General features: G+C 40.5%; 1 protein-coding gene across 1 annotated transcript in view; it reads right to left on the reverse strand.

Annotated features, from left to right (window-relative positions):
- Nucleotides 1-1,489: 1,489 nt before the first annotated feature.
- LOC124620346 (DNA mismatch repair protein Msh6) overlaps nt 1,490-23,925 on the reverse strand; it is a 198,657-nt gene continuing 176,221 nt past the window's right edge. The window contains exons 19-20 of the mRNA XM_047147020.1: nt 7,669-7,820; nt 1,490-2,986 (exon numbers count right to left, since the gene is read on the reverse strand). Of these exons, the coding sequence (XP_047002976.1) occupies nt 2,717-2,986; nt 7,669-7,820 (422 nt within the window). The 3' untranslated portion in view covers nt 1,490-2,716. The remainder of the gene's footprint in view (nt 2,987-7,668; nt 7,821-23,925) is intronic.

Below are 23,925 nucleotides of genomic sequence, written 5' to 3' on the forward strand. Positions count from 1 at the left end.
AGCAACTTCAGCTATTTGAAATAAGTCGCATTGCTGCACATGTTGGGCACTACATACTGGTGGTGTGTCATTGCTTTGAACAGTCATCTGTGGAACATTCCCACACCTGTTGACCAGAAGCTGGGGGTCCATGAAATACAGATGCACGTCGAGATCAATACATTGTGCAATGGTGGCCGAATGAGCGTTATCTAGGGATGACATCTGGGCATATGTTGGACTTGCTGTGTCATCAGGTACCCTTAGGAACTGTCTGCTTGTGTCAGGATTAACATCACATGTGGCTCCTGCCATGTTACCACTGACACTTGACACAGCCGAAAGTGGCTACCCTGGTGGTGTTAAAGTGACTGGGGAGTGTAATCGTGCTGTTCTGTCCTGTGATGAGAGTAGGTTCCGTCTGTACTCGAGTGCTGGAAATACACAAGTTTGGCACAGATCTGTTGAGCTGCTTGTGCCATAGTGCATTCACCCGTGACACACAGCCCCACCCCAGGTTTCTGCATGGTAAAATAACCAGTGCTCGACATATTGCACAGACCGTCATTTCTGGGCTATCGCCATTTGTTCTACGGGTAGGTGATGCATTTTTTCAGCAGCACAGTGAAACCCACATACGGGTGCTTCAATGCAATATGCTCTTCACGATGAACAACAATGAAGGAACTTACTCATTCTTACAATACTTGCAAGAACAGTTGCCGAATTGCACCAAAAGTCACAAGATGCTCGGGACAATCTATCGCAGGATGCCATTTGACTCTTTTATAATCCTTTTCAGGCAAGAAAATGTGCCTTCGTTGCTGCTTGAGAGGGGTACACTGTGTACTGATGCAACTGTCTTGACACGGGTAAAATACTTATGTAGGCAATCAATTTCAGTCAGCTGACCATCATCAATTTCATCACAGCGTCACGTTATGTGAAAAATAAAATTGTTATTGCCAGGTGATAAAACCACAAATAATACACTGTTATTATATTGTAATGTGAATTACATTGTCAATCTGTGGAAACTGTGCAAGGGGATGTACTCGCTCATGTTAAAACCATCAAACAGATGACTGAAATTCATTGCATACCTAAGCAAAGTATTTTACCAGCAGCTCAAGGCAGTAATGTGACATTTTTCAAATATATAAGAGCGGAGGGGGCACCAACCCCTGGACACTGTGTATTGTGTCATGTGCATTTTATTTGGTCTGAGTTTGTTATAATGTGCTCTTACCTTACTTATCCATAAAATAACCCTGTCCTTGGGAGAGTCCTCTACTCAAGATACCACAAAATTCATTCATCACTCTTCTTGGTCATTGTGTGAATATATCTAAATTATTTTCAACTATTCAAGGAGAAATTACCTGTCATTCATGTAAATAAAACTAGCAGAGACACATAATGATTTTATTTTTAACATACAAAAGAAACTGAAATAAAACAGAGAAAACTTACAAAACTAGCTTCTCAATGCTACAATGTTCTACCAGAAATGAATATGCAAAAGCAAAAGAAACATTTTTGTAACAACAACATTTAGGAATCACATTTCATTTGTACTTGATTTTTAAATATTATGAAAAATGAAAATAAACTAAAATACTTTCTTGTGATGATACAAAAGTCAGTACATTAACATGACATAAATCTAAGGGTAATTTACATAAAAGAGTAAACAACCGTTTAATTAATGAAATTCTCAGACTTAACTGGCTGTAAAGGGCACTTTTATCTAATAGGAACTATTGAGTATTCATTAAAAATATTTTGTGTAAGAAAAATTTGCTGGTTGTAATAAATGTGGAAAATGGTACTATCATAATTAAAAAAAAGTTAATGAAATTATGTGCAGGCAACTTTACAAACAAAACACAAATCTTCAAAATTTCAGAATAAGTAACAGAATCATTTTTCTGAGGCTGCGCAGACCCATTTTTCATTTCTGCAGGCCTCTCATACTTCTACAAAATGGAACTTTCTGCATGTATGTATAATGTCTTTATATTTGGCTTTCCTCACTGTCTGTGATGTATAGTGCTTGATCGGTCTCAGTTGTATTGGTAGTGAGGATGAAATCAAATTGATCTACGAGTCATAAAAAAATGATAGAATATTATGGAACCCGAACATCCTATTGTAGCAAAGCAAAATAAACAAACATGACTTCGTATTGTAACAGCATCTATGAGAATAAACATTTAACAAAGTGGAATTCATTAATTGGTTGTTATTTACTTTGAAACAACATGACAGTTTGTCGATCATGGGTTTCAATACCATCTTCCAAGCTGTTCCCGAACACCAAATAACTTTGCCAGTATATATTTTGAGGAGTCTTATAAAACAGAACTTGGAAAATAATGTCTGTTGTTAAATCTATCAATTTCCAAGTTTTAGAGTGTTTCATTTCTTTTTGTGGAATGTTGATAGATAACAAATTTCCAATCTTTGGAAAGAGTACTACCAGTGGCAGCTCAGTTTGTACTCTACACAGTAACACCAGTTCACAAAGAAAGAAATGAGAAAGGCAGTCCAGGAGCTTACACCTCTCACAGCAATATTTTAGTGACCTTATACTCCAAACTGCAAATGAAACCAGCAGTGTGGGCCACACTGATATTAACATTAAACTCTCCAGTTACCTTGTCAACAATCAGAAAACAAGGAGAGGAAATAAACTCAAATACAAGATGCTCATTACACATTACATCATCTGTCTTTAATGAGCAAGAGTCTGCAGGAGGCTGATACAATTTTTCACATCTAGTGTACTTGAAAATACCTTCTTACATAATTTTCTCTTCTCAGCCCTGCATCCTAATTCCTCTGCCTTTTTGAATGCAACTCTAATGATGTCAGTAGAAATTCCTCCCAATTTTGCTGCATTAAAACCGTATGACTTTGGACACACACCTTTCACAAACTTGTACAAGAAGGTCACCATCTCCTCTGTAGGATCATCTGCACCTTCATTTTCAACAGCACAAGCCTCGGAAAAAGAAAAGAAAGCAACAACTTATAATGGTGAACATACAATAAAGACACAAGGAGTATTACATCAACATAACAAAACAGAAAGCAAATACAGTAACATTTGTGAGTATTGCAACACTTTATAATTTATGCCAAAAATAGATACTAAATTTTTAGGTTTTAAGTAATATAATTTCCGAGAAGTTATGTGCCCAAGATCTGAAGGGTACACCCATGTCCACATTTTTTTGGTAGCAACACAAAGTTGTCATTTTTAGCATCAACAGACAAAGAGCATTACACAAACAGGGTACACACTAGCCTACTTTATGCACCATAAGCCAAACAGAGACAAAAAACTAGCTCTAAGGTGTACGATTCACATACACTGTGGCATAACAATGTTCTTGTCCACAACTTGCACACCATAAACAGCTTCTCAATTCTGTGGTTAAAAACTTTTAGGCCAACCAGTGTCTTGTGTGATTTGCTTCTTGAGTTATTCTCTTTTTCTACAGTCGAAACTATGTTTTTCAATGGCAAGTAATACTTATGACAAAATTCAGACTCAAAGGAGCAGCACTAACACATAAGCACTTGCACAAGCAGTATAATTTCTACTTTGGTAGTTTTGTATTTTAAAAGCTTACCAATGTTCTCGTATTTCAAAGAACACTCACACTTGCTTTTGCACTCGGGTACGAGCTGAAGAAAGTATTTTTCAACAGCTGGCCAGAGTTCCAAAAAGCCTCTCCAGAGCTGGTTCTACAGTCAGTTGTCTATAGATAAGGCGTTTCATAAATCAATAACTCACTAGTTTTATATGTAATTGTATTTTTTCAAAATTTTTCCAACAAGATGTTTGGCCACCAAAAAAATTATAGAGAAATGAGATAATGTCCAATGCATTTTCACGTCTTGTAATCATTTATTGAATGCATTATGGGTTATGTTTATGTTACATGTGCCAGCATCAACCAACTGTTTTCTTCCTAACAGGACCAAAGAATCATTCATAAGACGATTCACAGTTCCATTACTATTGGTTGATAACAATTATCATCAATAACTTGGAACAAAAACGCTGGGCATTATTGAAGTCTTAATTTAACTAATAGTAAATATCACTAGTGGTGCCTTTAGCAATAAAGAAAGTCTGCAGTCATCATGTCACAGTAATTTGTTTGGAATCAGGTCAGTATTTAATTACAGTATGAAACTCTTTCATTGAAGCTGCATTCACAGTTTCACAAAAACAAAGAGAGAAATGTGCTCATCCAGTATAATCCACTTTTAAAATATGGAGCTAAAGCGTCACATATTAAATATCCTGCCTTTCTTCTACTGAACACTGCACAGTACGTTTCACATTTTCACAAGCTGGCTGAACAGCGAGGTTCCCTCCAGTCATCCTCAAACACCAGGTTGACTCTGGCCTAAAAGCAGCTTTAACAGGATAAAGCTGAATCGATGGCGTAGGTCCGTGGGGTGTAATTGTACCAACACTTCTACATTCAGGATGGACAGAAGACAAATATAGCTGTGAAGAACTCACTTTCACTTTACATTGTTCTCTGAGCTTCCGAGTATAGGCATGTTCCTCTACAGCACTACAGTCGCAAGAAACTGAAAATTTCTGGCTTAAACTGAGATTTGTTTAAAATCTTCATGATCACTTGAATAATATTTCCAATATAGAGCTCAAGAAACATTCTTTGGTGCACATGGTTGTTAACCAAGTTATAACTCAGAGCTTTCTCAATGGTATTTTTAATTTTTTAATCCATCTGCCACATAAAATGGTACTTTACTGCCTACAAACCCTTTTCCATATGATGTAAATCTTTTTCAAAAAAAGGCCATGGTATAAAACTGACTTTATAGACCAAAACTGAAAAATACAGACTAAAACTGACCAATCAGTAAAATGTTATATTTCATAATATTGTTAATATTCTAACCTGGCCTTTTAATTGTTTCAATCTGAAAAATACTCACACTTACTTATTTTACTGAGTATTTTCCATCCCTGTATACTGCTTATGAGCAAACACTATGCAGTAATCTAAATACACAACTGAAAGGCAAGCAGTAATTCCAGTAAAACAACAGGGAAGGAAACATGACTACAGCACAACACACAAAGCAGAACTACACTAAAACTTCATTTATACGTTTTTCACTTATACGTTATTCTCACTTACACTTTTTCCTCCCATATCCCGGCAAAAATCCACAGTGTGCACAAGTTATGATGCAGTATTTCAGAGTGGGTTGCCGGGAAGTGGATTGGTAAGGTCAATATTAGACTATAATAAAACTTTCATAGTATAATAAGGAACTTTGTCAAAGTTAGGCATTGGTCAAATTTTCTTTGATCAAATCTATCGCCTCACCTTAGATTTGATAAAAGGAAGTGTTCATCTTATGTTTACCGCATGGAGAAATCAACTGCTTGGAGTGCTAGCATCGCTGCAGGTGTCTGACACACGATGTTTATCAGTATGACTCCCAAATTTACATGGTGCTTAGCATATATAATGAAATTGATAGAAATATTCGAGGCAGATGAAGCACTGTGTACCTTACAACATCCCGAATACAAAAACATGATAGGAAAAAAAAGTTTGTAATGCTATTAGCCATGAAGTACGGCCAGGCTGTAACCCCGACAATATAAAGGAAAAAGTCTACAACTTCTGTGCAAATAAAAATTTTTCATGACTGCAGTAAGTATTAATTTATTTGCCTTCACATATTCCTCCTTCAGTGGGTTATAAATAGCACCAAACATTTCTGGTATTATTTTCGTCAATGTGCACTACAGCATTAGAGTGGTACTGTAAACCAGAGTAGCTAGAAATCACAGTATTATGGTAAATCTGTCTTTTGTGTATGTAGCATTTCTGAGGAGTGTGTTCAGGTTCATAATATGAGGAGCCACTTTCTTGAGCACATACTGAAATGTACTCTCGACCATTCCCAAAGGGATTTTCATGCGACTTAACGTACTCAACTTGTAGCTCCCATAGCCAATTTTGTTGTACATCTTTTGCATTTTGCCGTGAAGTCTACGGCTTCACCCAAATAAGTTTCCTTTTCTTCTGCTTCTCTTGCAAATGCAATGACAATGCAATTGCAGCACACGCCATTGTGGACCCAGCATAATTTTACTTATGGCATCGGTGGCCTAGTGTGTCGATGTTGGCAACGACCATTCATTTCTGGAAATTCATATCACCACAAAGTAAATAATTAAATTTGTTCTTGCTCTATGGTTGACAGATTCTTGCATGTATTCTCGTCCACTCAGTAAATTAGTTATACTTGTAAAATGAACATTTCATAACAAAACATCTGCATTATGTGAAGATGGTGTTGCCAACTTCAGCACACTACACCACCAATGCCAGAAGTAAAACTGAACTCTACAGAATAGTATTAAGTTGTCGTCGGCCATTATGAAGGAACTTTGACGAAATATTTGATGACAGTGTAACACCCCCTTTTGCGCCCCATCGAAGACCATTGTCAAAGAAAATTTGATAGTATAATACAGACCTAAGCTTCATTTATTAACACGGCAGCAAGCTGCCAACTAGAAAATCACTTTGTCGCGAGCATCTGAATCCAACTAACATTTAATTTTTAATGTGACAGACTTGAGACTGGTTTTATAGATTGACAGATACGCAACAACAGTATAAACTGGAATAATAGGGTTGTCACAAAAACCAGATGTTATTCAGAGACTGTACAGTACTGGAAAGTACAGTATAATGTGATGGGAAGGAAAAGCTTCCCTCACGATCAGGAAATTTGCGAAGCCCCATTGTTTTAAGAATATTGTTACATTTCCCACAAAATTTGTTTCTACCGACAGGCAATGCACTACACTGCAGCTTCATAGCACAGAGTTTCAGACGATACCATGCGGAACTGTTTATGAAAAGCCGGATTTGGAAATGTAGTCCATGATCAGGGTGGAAATGATCATACTGACGATATTTCACATAATGAAGAAGAATGGAATCGACTTGAAGAGCAGGCATCACTTGAGGATTACGTGAATGTTGATGAAAACCTTGTCAGTACAGGACCCATGACTATCACTGAGCTGGTTCAATGTGCATTGCGGGACATGGATGAGGAAGAAACTCACAATGAGGATGATACAGAAGAGCCTCAGCCGTGACATTTAACAATGCAGTAAACACGTTAGGATTACTTAAACAATTTGTGATGCACCACAATGTTTCTGACGAAATAATGACAGAGTTATCCCGTTCTGAGGGTACAGTGTATGCTATTGCTGCGTCAAAAGAAAAAACAAGCAAAATTTATGCACTTCTTTTACGAAATGACATTTTCTTCTGTGTAGAGGTTTACATTTTTCTTTATATCTCTGTTAAGTATGGTACCTAGTAAGCCTATGTAACTTTTGTAGAATGTTTTTCTTTTTAATTTACTGGATTTTTCATTTTTGTTTACCAATTAATTTGATAGTATGGTGCTATATTTGATATATATTTATTTTTCACACTTCTGCTTTTTTTTTTTAGTCCATTGAAAAACGTATAAACGAAGTTTTACTGTACATACTGCCTTTGCATACAAGGCAAAACAAACTTTGATGGGGAAACAATAAGTTCAACAATTATTTAATAATATGACTGCAAAAAGGTAGTGCTCACTTACCATGTGTGCGAAATAAATATCAGACATATCCTTGAAACTGTCAACCAAAAGATGATAATGTGTTGAGAAAATTGTTCGGCATTTCATTTTCCTTAGTCTATTTATGACAGCACATGCCACTGCACACCCATCATAAGTAGATGTACCTCGACCTGGAAAATAAAATGTTCAAATATAAATGCAGGAAGAAAGAAACAGTTTTTATTTATATTGGACCTCTGGGTCATTGACATTGGTTCATAGAATATATATATCCCCTATTATGAAAAGGATAGTTGCTAGTCAGCGTATTGCACAATAAAAAGACGGTCAAGCAAAGCTTTGGCCAAACAGGCCTTCAACACACACACACACACACACACACACACACACACACACACACACACACACCCACCCGTGTGTGTGTGTGTGTGTGTGTGTGTGTGAGTGAGAGAGAGAGAGAGAGAGAGAGAGAGAGAGAGAGAGAGGTGTTCTGAATCATTCAAAGAGAGTGCTACTTTAAAGAGGCTGATATATCTTTTCTTCTGTAAGCATTGTTTAGAATGGTAAAATGAAGTTTGGTGAAAAGCTTTGTTTGGCAGTCTTACATTGTGCCTACCTGTGGCTCAACACCTCTGCTATATGGTGAATAGCAACTATCCTTTTTATAATATTGTCATTACTCCATCCTGGATTTCCCATTCTCTGATTACAACATATTCAGGCTCTTTAATTGGGTGAGGGTGGGGAATAGTAGTATTAAAACAAAATGGCACTGAGGACTATGGGACTCAACTGCTGAGGTCATTAGTCCCCTAGAACTTAGAATTAGTTAAACCTAACTAACCTAAGGACATCACAAACATCCACGCCCGAGGCAGGATTCGAACCTGCGACCGTAGCGGTCTTGCGGTTCCAGACTGCAGCGCCTTTAACCGCACGGCCACTTCGGCCGGCTAGTATTAAAACGTGGGACTGTATAATCACCGAATAAAAGAATGAAAACCACACTGACAAGACAAGAATTTACTTCATTTTACCATTCTAAACAATGCTTACAGAAGAAAAGATGTATCAGCCTCTTTAAAGTAGCACTCTCTTTGAATGATTCAGAACACCATATATCACCCAAATTAGAACAGATGGATCAGATGAGTTAACACTACGTGTAACTTCACAAGACCAATGTATGCTTAACCTTAGAACACACTTTAGTGACTTACAATTACAACAACAAAATCAAGTGAATCTGAGCAACATTGCCTGCATTCCATTCATTTAAATGATGTATAATCCCGCAAGAAAACTATGTATAGGTACTTATGCGTGGACAAGAAGTTTACCAGAAGAAAAGTCTTCAAACTGTGTTTTAAAGCTGAAGCTTACTGAACATATACGTTCAAAATGCTTACCGTTATTGACCACAAATCTCATAGGTGAGCTGATTTACTGTGCTGCCGGTGCAAAAATGTGGAAGTCATTAAACAGCACTAATAAGCTAAAATTGTATTCTTCACATGCCCTCATTGCTTGAAGTCATATGGGATAACATTTTGTGGCAATCAAGTTCAGACAGAAAGAAATATTTCAGCTTAAGAGTCATTCATTCACCTCATACATGCTATTAATTCTCGAAGCTCATTTGAACCTCTGTTCCACTAGCTGCCAACCCCTGCCGGCAAACAATATAGTGTGTGGCAGCCATGGTCGGATGCTGTGTGTCCTCCATTGTACTGAGCTGTGTTGTATTTCTTTTCAACTGAGTGGTGACACCATTCCAGATCCAACACAGATGTTGCCAATGACTACTATACGAACATGATGGCCGGTTAACTGTAATAATGTGCAGTAACAGATGTTGCTGCGACTAGGAAAAGCAGCTCAATAAACTCTTCAACCTGATTAGACAACTAGATAGATTTGCTGTGCACATTGGCAAAGGCAACAAGCAGTGCTGTCTGATGACGATTAGGTAATTTTCCGCATCTCATCCTACTGAACTGCCCAGACCTTCTGTTAAGGCAAGGTCAAGTGTTAACAGAATCCTTATAGGTTCACTTTGCTGTCCATCCGTCCGTGTCTGTCCGTCCGTCCGTCCATTAAATGTCCTTTTCTTCAACAAATGATATATGTATCAAGTTGAAATTTGTGTCACACACTAAGGTCTATGGCCCCTGGCTGTGGTGGAAAAAAAAAACTGAAGCTTCCAAGTCAATGCAATCAAAAGAAAAGGCCATTTATGTGACATATTTTGATACGAACTCATCAAAATCTGTAGAATACCTTCACGTTGACCTAGAATCATGAATTTTGGCTAGAGCAAGATTTCATGGAAGAATGAAATTTTAAAAATCCAAAAATTGGTAATTATACCACACAAAAAAACAAAAAGTTGTCCTTTGTTAGCAACTTCAAATTTGAAATTAAAACATTCTCGAAAGTCTTTTAATTTCTGGTACCAATATCTTGCCAGTATCAAATGTCAGTATCACTGAAAAATTGTCGAGATTTTTGAGACCCGGGACAGATGATCATGTTTGGTTTGTGGGGCGTTCAACTGTGCAGTTATCAGTGCCCATACAAATTCCCAACATTTGCTCAGTCCAATCTTGCCACTTTCATGAATGATGATGAAATTATGAGGCCAACACAAACACCCAGTCCTTGGATGGATGAACTGTTTAATACATAATTAAATTTGAATGTAACCCTCAGAGAATGAGTCCTAGTTGCACTTAGCCAATTGTTATTATTATTATTATTATTATTATTAAATTTTGCAAGCCATGAAGTCTCTCTGGTGCAGAAAATACAATTTGGAGCTACTTTGCACTGTCCTTGCAAGTAATTTTCTGGTCTCAATATTGTGTTACTGACTTTGTCTGACGGTGCTCTAATCATGTGTCCAGTATCTTGTTCACTGTAAATTGTAAATTTCATCATCAAGTAGTATTTTCCAGTCATTAGTACTGCAGTCCCTAATAGGTTCAAGTGTTTTACACTAAAATATACTCAACTCTCCCCCCCCCCCCCCCCCCCCTGCTGCTGCCCTCCCTCCCTTTTCTAGCTGGGGGGTGAGAGGCGAAAGTCTACTCAAATCTTTAAACTAAGACTGGTACAATTAATGATTTACATATGTACAATTTAAATTTCATAGAAACTAACTTCCTTTTGACGACTCTTGTAAGACAATGACCACATCTGTTAGCCTTCCGAATGCATGGTTTCTGTTAGGCTTAAATGGAATTGTGAGAGGTTAGTAGGCTGACAAGATATAAAAATTCATTGGTCTTTGTGAAAGGTGTGTTGTTAGTTTGTAGTACATTTCTGTGTTCTTTGAGGGCTTTAAATTAATTTTCATTGTTAGCTAATAGAACAATGTTTTCAAAATATGCTATTCAGTTGTGTTCCATTTTGTAATAATTTTATTTTTCAATTACTTGGCTAATTATGATATTAAATAACATTGGAGGCAGTGAAATCCTAGGTTTGACCTCAAAATCTTCACAAGAGTTTGTTTGCAACTTTAATTGTATATTTTGAGCTAGAAGTGCAGGATTTTATTAAATTCATCAGTTTGTTACAGGAACCACACTGTCTCATCCACTTCTATAAATATTGCCTATTAATAATAGCACAGGTTTTATTTTATTCTTAAATCCATTGAAGTATACTGTAATCTTGACTGAATTCATACTTCTTTTTATCAACGTCCTTAACATATGTAAAGTGTCCCCCCCCTAAGAGGCATAAGGCTTCTCCATTGCTTCAGAAGAATCTGCAATTTCATTTTAGCAATGTGTAGCTGGAGTCAGCTCAAACAAACATTGCCCATCACATCTTTTACGTGATGCACCAAATTGTTTCCAGTTAGAAACAAAATGATTTCTAAAGTGGGATTTTATACGCCCATTCAATAGAGCAGTCTAGTGAGATACTCGTATTATTGCGAAGTATTAACAGGAACAGTAAAATAACAAGAATAACCAGTACTCTAGCACGGATGGGACCACCCTGGCATGCGTCAACTGCTACCGCCACAAAGCAGTGTTGCTTAGTTACTGCTGGAGTACTTGTCACTCTTTACTTTTTATTATCCCTGTTAATACACACAGATAAAAACTAATATCACAGAAGACTAATCCGAGACTACTCAATCAAACGAGCATGAAAAATTCCACTATAAACATTTTGTTCATAACAAGAAACCAAATGGTGCTTTCCATCAACAATGGGCATTGCGTGAAAGGCATGGTGAGCAGTATCTGTTTGGGCTGATTGCAGCTACACATTGCAAAAAGTAAAATTCAAATATCTGCTGAAACAACAGAGCAAATACACCCGATTACTTGTAGACTTGAGGGACAGACAACTCAAATATTAGCCACTGTGGACCTGCATCTTCTGTACCCACAACGGACATTGTCCATGGAATCTCAGACACATTAATGAGCCAAAACATTACGACTGCCTGCTCAACAACACGGTGGCCTGCCTGTACGATGCAGTACAGCAGCTTTACGATTCCCACAAATTACAGGCAGGTGGGTCGTGTGCAGTGCTGGCATCCGATAATGTACCGTGTGGGTCCAATCAGGTCCAGATCAGGCGAGTTTGGTGCCCCAGGTGTCAATGTGAATTCACTATTGTGCCCCTCAAACCACTGTTGCACAAGCTCAGCTTCATAACTCCGACAGGTATCCAGTTGAAAGATGCCTTTGCTGTCAGGTAACAAGTTGAGCACGAAGGGTGCACATGGTCCACAATACTGTCCACTTAGCCCACAGCTGTAGTGATGCCTTTGATTACTACTACAAGTCCTACAGAAGACCACACAAATGTTCGTTATAACTTAATTCTGCACTCAATGGCCTGCATATGGTGCTCGTTTTGAGCAGCCATTCACATGAATGAATAGTTATCTGCGCATCATCCTGGTCTAAGAAGAAATGTGAATCATCTAATCAGATTGACTCATAGTCTAATCTCGACGATCCTTTGCCCGCTGAAAATCTAATCCATGATATCATCCGATTGGCACAGAAACACGCACAGGTCGTCAGCAGTAGAGACCGATGTTCGACAAAGTGTGTGTACAGTGCCGTTTGAAACACTTGTGCCTGGACCGGCACTGTAATCTGTTGTTATATGTACCACAGATCGCTGCCTATCCTGCTTTACAGAGCAGGCGAGTGTCAGGCTCTACGTTCTGTGAGGAGGTTCTGACGTCCAAAATCCTGTCGTCCACTCATAATGTCACCATCTTTTAACCATTTTCCAGCTGTGCTTACAGCATGGGACTGTGGAAAAGCTTCACTGTTTCCAAGACGCTTGTTCTCAGACATGGGCCTGATGATTCTGCCCCTCGATCAGTCGCTTTTGTAGGTCTACCATTTTATTTAAAACAGGAAGCAGAATAAATCTTGTTTGACGACAACACAAGCATTGTTATAAAGCTGAACACAGACTCATCAAATAGTAAATGCTGTTTTTCGGAAAGTTACTGAATGGTTTTGCACAAATTGGCTATATTTCAACTTTGAAAAAACACAGCTTACCCAGTTTTGTGCTGTCAAAAGTATTTCACCTCCTTTTAACCTACTATACCAACAAGATAGAAGAAATAGGGTAGAAAATTCTAAGTTCTTCGGCATCCATATTGTTGAAAACAAACTGGAAAAACCATCTACTAGACCTCCTAAAACGCTTATAGGTTTGACTACTTTTGCCATAAGAATAACTGCCAACTTTGGGGATATAGAAGTCAGTAAGCTGAGATACTCTGCATATTTTTATTCACTAACAGGATAATATTCTGAGTAACTCCTCACTTGAGCAAAAAGTAATTAGAATTGTGAGTCATCCACATATGTACATCTTGCAGGTATCCCTTTAAGCAGCTTGGAATATTAACCACAGTGTCACAGTATCTCTATTCACTTATAAAATTTATTACCAACAATCCATCTAATTTTGAAAGTAACAGATATTCATAAGTACAACACTAGAAGCAAAATTAATCTGCTGTATCCTTAATGAATCTAATCTTGGCACAGATAGGGGTGAAATACACAGCTATAAAACTGTTTCAAATTCTACCCACGGAAATAGAATGTCTGACAAACAGCCGAAGTGTTTTCTAATCCAGATTAAAGAGCTTTCTTCTCAACGATTCCTTCTACACCATAGAGAACTTTAAATACTTTTTATTTAGTTGTATACAACTTTCTCTGTCTCTTCTGTTGACATGTTCAACAACATAACATTTTTTATGAATCTGATCTCTGCAACGAGTAAATAACTAAAAATTGGGGAATGCTTCCCAAAAAAGGGTGGCAGGAGGGAAATGAAATATCTCCTGTGGACTAATAGGCAATGCAGCATCTGGTCCAGAGCAGGTGCAAAAAGCGCCTGTATCTCATGTTTGGAGTGACTTCCAGAATTGCCGAAAGTAAAGGACTAGCACTGCAAATTATTTTCCCTGCATAATGCAGTCTTCATTTTACATGCAAAATATGGCTTCCTCTCAAGTTAATCAATAACCAGATGCAAGCAAGTCCCATGTTTGGATCTATGGGGAGATGGGTATGGGATGTGGTGTGGAGCAACTTTAAAAGGAGACACTATATGTTAAGAAGAAGGATGATATAGAGTTTAACATCCCATTGATGGTGAGGACATTAGAGATGGAAATCAAAACAAGGATTAGTACTTGGAATGTCTAACACCGCTAACGGAGAAAAACTAGAAATCCTTAAAAACAAGATTGAAAAGAATAATATGACCCTGTTAGGGGCTGCTGAGGTAAGATGGAATGGAGGCACAGAATTGCAGTAAGATGAATACATAATGTACAACTCCCCAGGACAAATAAAAGGATAGAATACAGCAGAGGTGATTATGACAAAGGAAATGGCTAAATTTGTGGAAAATGTAGACTATGCAAATAATGGGGTTATCAGTGTAAGACTGAAAGGAATACAGAACATTCTGATTATCCAGGTGTATGCCAACTTCAGGACTTTGACGACCAGTTCACAGGGGAAACATGTAACATAACAGAGGGAATCATGGAGAAAAATCAAGGTGCTACAAAATAGTAATGGAGAATTAGAATGCCATTGTGAGACAAGGGAAGAACATAAGCATAATAGGCTGTCATATTCTTAGGGGGAGGAATGATAGAGGTGACTGGTTTACTGACTTCTGCATGGTAAGGCTGTTAGTAGTGACAAATACATGGTTCAAAAACCACAGGAGGAAGATCTACACCTGGAAATCACCAGACGATAAATACCGAATCCAAACTGATTTTACACTGATGGAAATCCAGAGATGGTATAAAGAAGATGCAACATTATCAGATACAAACATTACTAATGACAATTTACTTTTGAAAAAAGGGGGGCTGGAGAATGTCACTCTGATGAAGAAGTGGGAGCTAGAGAAGATAAGATCAGGGAGGGAGAGAGAGAGAGAATTGCAGAAATGACACCACATTTCAGGTCAAAGAACCAAACGATAATGTCAAGGAGTACTGGTATAATCTGAAAGATGTAATAAAAAAAAAAAAAAAACAAAAAAAAACAAGGGTTACACAGAAAATGATTTCCTAGATGGAGGAAGAAGAAAATTAAAAAAACCAAGAACAATGAAGATACAAGAAACAAATATCATAGGCGGTATTAGAGAAACAGCATGACAGGAAGAAATGGCTAAAAGAAGGGTGTGACGGAACTGAAGAACTGGAGAGGAAGGAAATATATGATTTACAATACACAACAATGCAGAAAGGATAAGGAGAAGAAGAAAAAGAGAAAACAAAATGGAAATGGAAACAAAACAGATGATGTGGCACTAGTACGGAAATTCTCAGTAAAGTCAAAAATATAGCATACAAGGACCACGACGGCATCCTCCACGGATGGAAAGACTATTTAAAAGAGCTACATGACACACATCACAAACCAACAACTCTGGAACTTGAATTCTATAACTGTGTATGATGAGAAAGGACCACCAATCATAACATAAGTAGTAAAAGTGCAAAAGTTGCAATAAAAAATCGTAAAGCAGTAGGTACAGATACTAAACTGGGAGAAATAGTAAAATGTCAAGTAAGAAGGAATAAGAGAAATATTGATGTTATTCAACAAAATATATGACAGCGGTGAATGGCCAGAGAACTTTTTGACAACAGTAATGATTTCAACAACAAAGAAACCATGAACCAAGAAGTGCAGTTGGCACAGGACAATTAGCTATCATTGCATGTGCAGCCAAAGTTATATTATGAATCATTTATGAAAGATTGGAGAAGGTAATGGGGGAGAATTTGGATTTGGACCAATTTGGTTGCATATGGAACGCAGGTACAAGACAGAAACATGACTGTTGCCAGTTTTGGGGGAGAGATTTATTGAGCTTGCCGTTGGTGGGAAGGCTTGCGAGCCTCAGCGATAAAGATAGCTGTACCGTATGTGCAACCACAACGGAGGGGTAGCTGTTGAGAGGCCAGACAAACGTGTGGTTCCTGAAGAGAGGCAGCAGCCTTTTCAGTAGTTGCAGGGGCAACAGTCTGGATGATTAACTGATGTAACACTAACCAAAACGGCCTTGCTGTGCTGGTACTGTGAACGGCTGAAAGCAAGGGGAAACTACAGCCGTAATTTTTCCCGAGGGCATGCAGCTTTACTGTATGGTTAAATGATGATGGCATCCTCTTGGGTAAAATATTACGGAGGTAAAATAGTCCCCCATTCAAATCTACGGGCGGGGACTACTCAGGAGGATGTTATCAGAAGAAAGAAAACTGGCATTCTGCGGATCCGAGTGTGGAATGTCAGATCCCTTAATCGGGCAGGTAGGTTAGAAAATTTAAAAAGGGAAATGGATACGTTAACGTTAGATATACAGGGAATTAGTGAAGTTTGGTGGCAGGAGGCACAGGACTTCTGGTCAGGTGAATACAGGGTTATAAATACAAAATCAAATAGGGGTAATGCAGGAGGAAAATAGGAATGCGGGTAAGCTACTACAAACAGCATAGTGAAAGCATTATTGTGGCCAAGATAGATACTAAGCCCACACCTACCACAATAGTACAAGTTTATATACCAACTAGCTCTGCAGATGACGAAGAAATTGATGAAATGTATGATGAGATAAAAGAAATTATTCAGACAGTGAAGGGAGATGAAAATTTAATAGTCATGGGTGACTGGAACTCGATAGTAGGAAAAGGTAGAGAAGGAAACGTAGTAAGTGAATATGGAATGGGGCTAAGGAATGGGTGAGGAAGCCGCCTGGTAGAATTTTCAACAGAGCACAACTTAATAATAGCTAACACTTGGTTCAAGAATCATAGAAGAAGGTTGTATTCATGGAAGAAGCCTGGAGATACTGGAAGGTCTCTGATAGATTATAATGGTAAGACAGAGCTTCAGGAACCAGGTTTTAAATTGTAAGACGTTTCCAGGGGCAGATGTGCACTCTGACTACAATCTATTGGTTATGAACCGTAGATTAAAACTGAAGAAACTGCAAAAATGTGGGAATTTGAGGAGATGGGACCTGGATAAACTGAAAGAACCAGAGGTTGCAGAGAGCTTCAGGGAGAGCATTAGGGAACGATTGACAAGAGTGGGAGAAAGAAATACAGTAGAAGAAGAATGGGTAGCTTTGAGAGATGAAATAGTGAAGATAGCAGAGGACCAAGTAGGTAAAAAGATGAGGGCTAATAGAAATCCTTGGGTAACAGAAGAGATATTGAATTTAATTGATGAAAGGAGAAAATATAAAAATGCAGTACATGAAGCAGGTAAAAATGAATACAAACGTCTCAAAAATGAGATCGACAGGAAGTGCAAAATGGCTAAGCAGGGATGGCTAGAGGAAAAATGTAAGGATGTAGAGGCGCATCTCACTAGGGGTAATATAGATACTGCCTACAGGAAAATTAAAGAGACCTTTGGAGAAAAGACAACTATTTGCATGAATATCAAGAGCTCAGATGGAAATCCAGTTCTAAGAAAAGAAGGGAAAGCAGAAAGGTGGAAGGAGTATATAGAGGGTCTATACAAGGGCGATGTACTTGAGGACAATATTATAGAAATGGAAGAGAATGTAGACGAAGATGAAATAGGAGATATGATACTGTGTGAAGAGTTTGACAAAGCACTGAAAGACCTAAGTCGAAACAAGGCCCCGGGAGTAGGCAACATTCCATTAGAACTACCGACAGCCTTGGGAGAGCCAGGACTAACAAAACTCTACTATCTGTTGAGCAAGATGTATGAGACAGGCGAAATACCCTCAGACTTCAAGAAGAATATAATAATCGCAATCTCAAAGAAAGCAGGTGTTGACAGATGTGAAAATTTCCGAACTATCAGTTTAATAAGCCATGGCTGCAAAATACTAACACCAATTCTTTACAGACAAATGAAAAAACTGGTAGAAGCCGATCTTGGCGAAGATCAGTTTGGATTCTGTAGAAATGTTGGAACATGTGAGGGAATATTAACCTTACGACTTATCTTAGAAGAAAGATTAAGGAAAGCCAAACCTACATTTCTAGCATTTGTAGACTTAGAGAAAGCTTTTGACAATGTTGACTGGAATACTCTCTTTCAAATTCTGAAGGTGGCCGGGGTAAAATACAGGGAGCGAAAGGCTATTTACAATTTGTACTGAAACCAGATAGCAGTTATAAGAGTCGAGGGACATGAAAGGGAAGCAGTGGTTGGGAAGGGAGTAAGCCAGGGTTGTAGCCTCTCCCCGATGTTATTCAATCTGTATATTGAGCAAGCAGTAAAGGAAACAAAAGAAAAATTCGGAGTAGGTATTAAAATCCATGGAGAAGAAATAAAAACTTTGAGGTTCGCCGATGACATTGTAATTCTGTCAGAGACAGCAAAGGCCTGGAAGAGCAGCTGAACGGAATGGACAGTGTCTTGAAAGGAGGATATAAGATGAACATCAACAGAAGCAAAATGAGGATAATGGAATGCAGTCGAATTAAATCGGGTGATTCTGCAGGAATTAGATTAGGAAATGAGAGGCTGAAAGTAGTAAATGAGTTTTGCTATTTGGGGAGCAAAATAACTGATGATGGTTGAAGTAGAGAGGATATAAAATGTAGACTGTCAATGGCAAGGAAAGCGTTTCTGAGGAAGAGAAATTTGTTAACATCGAGTATAGATTTAAGTGTCAGGAAGTCGTTTCTGAAAGTATTTGTATGGAGTGTAGCCATGTATGGAAGTGAAACATGGACGATAAATACACTCCTGGAAATGGAAAAAAGAACACATTGACACCGGTGTGTCAGACCCACCATACTTGCTCCGGACACTGCGAGAGGGCTGTACAAGCAATGATCACACGCACGGCACAGCGGACACACCAGGAACCGCGGTGTTGGCCGTCGAATGGCGCTAGCTGCGCAGCATTTGTGCACCGCCGCCGTCAGTGTCAGCCAGTTTGCCGTGGCATACGGAGCTCCATCGCAGTCTTTAACACTGGTACCATGCCGCGACAGCGTGGACGTGAACCGTATGTGCAGTTGCAGTTGGCGGACTTTGAGCGAGGGCGTATAGTGGGCATGCGGGAGGCCGGGTGGACGTACCGCCGAATTGCTCAACACGTGGGGCGTGAGGTCTCCACAGTACATCGATGTTGTCGCCAGTGGTCGGCGGAAGGTGCACGTGCCCGTCGACCTGGGACCGGACCGCAGCGACGCACGGATGCACGCGAAGACCGTAGGATCCTACGCAGTGCCGTAGGGGACCGCACCGCCACTTCCCAGCAAATTAGGGACACTGTTGCTCCTGGGGTATCGGCGAGGACCATTCGCAACCGTCTCCATGAAGCTGGGCTACGGTCCCGCACACCGTTAGGCCGTCTTCCGCTCACGCCCAGACATCGTGCAGCCCGCCTCCAGTGGTGTCGCGACAGGCGTGAATGGAGGGACGAATGGAGACGTGTCGTCTTCAGCGATGAGAGTCGCTTCTGCCTTGGTGCCAATGATGGTCGTATGCGTGTTTGGCGCCGTGCAGGTGAGCGCCACAATCAGGACTGCATACGACCGAGGCACACAGGGCCAACACCCAGCATCATGGTGTGGGGAGCGATCTCCTACACTGGCCGTACACCACTGGTGATCGTCGAGGGGACACTGAATAGTGCACGGTACATCCAAACCGTCATCGAACCCATCGTTCTACCATTCCTAGACCGGCAAGGGAACTTGCTGTTCCAACAGGACAATGCACGTCCGCATGTATCCCGTGCCGCCCAATGTGCTCTAGAAGGTGTAAGTCAACTACCCTGGCCAGCAAGATCTCCGGATCTGTCCCCCATTGAGCATGTTTGGGACTGGATGAAGCGTCGTCTCACGCGGTCTGCACGTCCAGCACGAACGCTGGTCCAACTGAAGCGCCAGGTGGAAATGGCATGGCAAGCCGTTCCACAGGACTACATCCAGCATCTCTACGATCGTCTCCATGGGAGAATAGCAGCCTGCATTGCTGCGAAAAGTGGATATACACTGTACTAGTGCCGACATTGTGCATGCTCTGTTGCCTGTGTCTATGTGCCTGTGGTTCTGTCAGTGTGATCATGTGATGTATCTGACCCCAGGAATGTGTCAATAAAGTTTCCCCTTCCTGGGACAATGAATTCACGGTGTTCTTATTTCAATTTCCAGGAGTGTAGTTTAGACAAGAAGAGAATAGAAGCTTTCGAAATGTGGTGCTACAGAAGAATGCTGAAGATTAGATGGATAGATCACATAACTAATGAGGAGGTATTGAATAGAATTGGGGAGAAGAGGAGTTTGTGGCACAACTTGACAAGAAGAATGGATCAGTTGGTAGGACATGTTCTGAGGCATCAAGGGATCACCAATTTAGTATTGGAGGGCAGCGTGGAGGGTAAAAATCATAGAGGGAGACCAAGAGATGAATACACCAAGCAGATTCAGAAGGATGTAGGTTGCAGTAGTTACTCAGAGATGAAGAAGCTTGCATGGGATAGAGTAGCGTGGAGAGCTGCATCAAACCAGTCTCAGGACTGAAGACCACAACAACAACAGACCTGGAAAAGGCCTTTAATAATGTGAGTTGGGATAAGCTTGGAACTGTAATGAGAGAAAAGAGAGTGGATTGGAGACCTAGAACTAATTACACTGTCTTAACAAACTCATTTTATTCCTGCTGTACAAGCAACATCAGTGCGGTAACTGCAGTGGCAGCTTGAACTAATGATGTAAACAAGTCATGCGCATTTGGTCAGTTGTGAGCAGGTAGGGTTAATTACTGGTGAGCAATCATGGTGTCAATGTTGTTATGTCACAGACTGCAATGGAGCTAGATATCTACACTCCTGGAAATTGAAATAAGAACACCGTGAATTCATTGTCCCAGGAAGGGGAAACTTTATTGACACATTCCCGGGGTCAGATACATCACATGATCACACTGACAGAACCACAGGCACATAGACACAGGGAACAGAGCACGCACAATGTCGGCACTAGTACAGTGTATATCCACCTTTCGCAGCAATGCAGGCTGCTATTCTCCCATGGAGACGATCGTAGAGATGCTGGATGTAGTCCTGTGGAACGGCTTGCCATGCCATTTCCACCTGGCGCCTCAGTTGGACCAGCGTTCGTGCTGGACGTGCAGACCGCGTGAGATGACGCTTCATCCAGTCCCAAACATGCTCAATGGGGACAGATCCGGAGATCTTGCTGGCCAGGGTAGTTGACTTACACCTTCTAGAGCACGTTGGGTGGCACGGGATACATGCGGACGTGCATTGTCCTGTTGGAACAGCAAGTTCCCTTGCCGGTCTAGGAATGGTAGAACGATGGGTTCGATGAAGGTTTGGATGTACCGTGCACTATTCAGTGTCCCCTCGACGATCACCAGTGGTGTACGGCCAGTGTAGGAGATCGCTCCCCACACCAGCTGCCGGGTGTTGGCCCTGTGTGCCTCGGTCGTATGCAGTCCTGATTGTGGCGCTCACCTGCACGGCGCCAAACACGCATACGACCATCATTGGCACCAAGGCAGAAGCGACTCTCATCGCTGAAGACGACACGTCTCCATTCGTCCCTCCATTCACGCCTGTCGCGACACCACTGGAGGCGGGCTGCACGATGTTGGGGCGTGAGCGGAAGACGGCCTAACGGTGTGCGGGACCGTAGCCCAGCTTCATGGAGACGGTTGCGAATGGTCCTCGCCGATACCCCAGGAGCAACAGTGTCCCTAATTTGCTGGGAAGTGGCGGTGCGGTCCCCTACGGCACTGCGTAGGATCCTACGGTCTTGGCGTGCATCCGTGCGTCGCTGCGGTCCGGTCCCAGGTCGACGGGCACGTGCACCTTCCGCCGACCACTGGCGACAACATCGATGTACTGTGGAGACCTCACGCCCCACGTGTTGAGCAATTCGGCGGTACGTCCACCCGGCCTCCCGCATGCCCACTATACGCCCTCGCTCAAAGTCCGTCAACTGCACATACGGTTCACGTCCACGCTGTGATGGCATGCTACCAGTGTTAAAGACTGTGATGGAGCTCCGTATGCCACGGCAAACTGGCTGACACTGACGGCGGCGGTGCACAAATGCTGCGCAGCTAGCGCCATTCGACGGCCAACACCGCGGTTCCTGGTGTGTCCGCTGTGCCGTGCGTGTGATCATTGCTTGTACAGCCCTCTCGCAGTGTCCGGAGCAAGTATGGTGGGTCTGACACACCGGTGTCAATGTGTTCTTTTTTCCATTTCCAGGAGTGTATATCAAATATTCAATACAGTCTCCAGAAAGTTTTGAAGAAGAGAAAAGTGTGTGCAATGTTTGTCCTAAACTCCTTGACTCTCGAATAAAAACTATGCATGAGTGCCTGCCACAATTTGACTGAAATACAAAACGCACAAAATACTTTTCTGAAAAAATCATCATGGGTGATGAGACTTGGTGCTATCAATATGAAACTATCACAAAATGACAAACTTCAGAGGAAATACATGTGAAGGGACAATGTTTTGACAGCGTAACTGGTATTGAAGCTGATGTATCGTGTAAGTAGAACATACCTAAGACAGATTTTTCTGGCAGTTTCACATGGTTGTATGAACATTCTGTGCATTGTACTAGTGTGTGTGTGTGTGTGTGTGTGTGTGTGTGTGTGTGTGTGTGTGTGTGTGTGTGTTGAAAAAGGGGAGGGGGGGGGGGGGGGGTAGGTAGAACACATGAAGCCATAAAACCATCTTCTTAATGTTTCTCTATTCTATATTAATCCAGTCTCAAAAGAGTTGTGCTGATGGGGTGTATTTAAATGAAAATGTATGAATGAAAGTGAGAAGAAAAATTACCAACTGGACAGAACTAGGAAAAGGAGTAAGACAAGTCTACTACCTTTTTCAATAGGTAGTTACAAAATGTGATTGATCACTGTCCACTAAATGACAAGGAAGTAAATATTGGACAATGAAGAATAAAGTGTTTGAGGTTTGCAGATGACCTAATCCTTCTAGCAACATGGGCAAGCGAGTTAAATTTAGAGGAAATGAGAAGAAAACGAAAGTAATGGCACTAGCAAGAAATGAAAGGCTAAAGATAATGATGAATGGAGAAACATTAGAACATGTGCAAAGCTTTAAATACCTAGGAAGCATGATAGAAAGAGACTGTAAGAGTGGCACGGCTGCATCTAAAGGGGCTGGAAGAACAGCACATCTACATGATTACTCTGCAATTCACAGGTAAGTGGCTGGCAGTGGATTCATCGAACCACCTTTAAGCCACTTCTCTACTGTTCCACCCTTATGCGCTGTAAAAACAAACACTTAAATCTTTCCATGCGAGATCCGATTTCTCCTATTTTATAATGATCATTTCTCCCTATGTAGGAGGGCACCAACAAAATATTTTCACACGCTTGAGGAGAAAGCTGGTGACTGAAATTTCATGAAAAGGTACCTGCTGCAGTGAAAAACTGCCTTAGTTTTAATGACTGCCACTCCAATTTGTGTATCATATCCATGGCACTCTCTCCCGTATTTTATGATAATACAAAATGGGCTATCCTTCATTGAACTTTTTTAATGACCTCCATCAATACTATCTGACGTGGATCCCACACTGCACAGCAGTACTCCAGAAGAGGATTGACAAGCATAGTGTCCTTAGTACATCAGTTAGATTTTTTAAGTGTTCTGCCAATAAATCACAGTCTCTGGTTTGCTTTCCCCACAACATTATCTATGTGATCA

This window comes from Schistocerca americana, chromosome 6 (genome assembly GCF_021461395.2).
Source record: "Schistocerca americana isolate TAMUIC-IGC-003095 chromosome 6, iqSchAmer2.1, whole genome shotgun sequence".
NCBI lineage: Eukaryota > Metazoa > Arthropoda > Insecta > Orthoptera > Acrididae > Schistocerca > Schistocerca americana.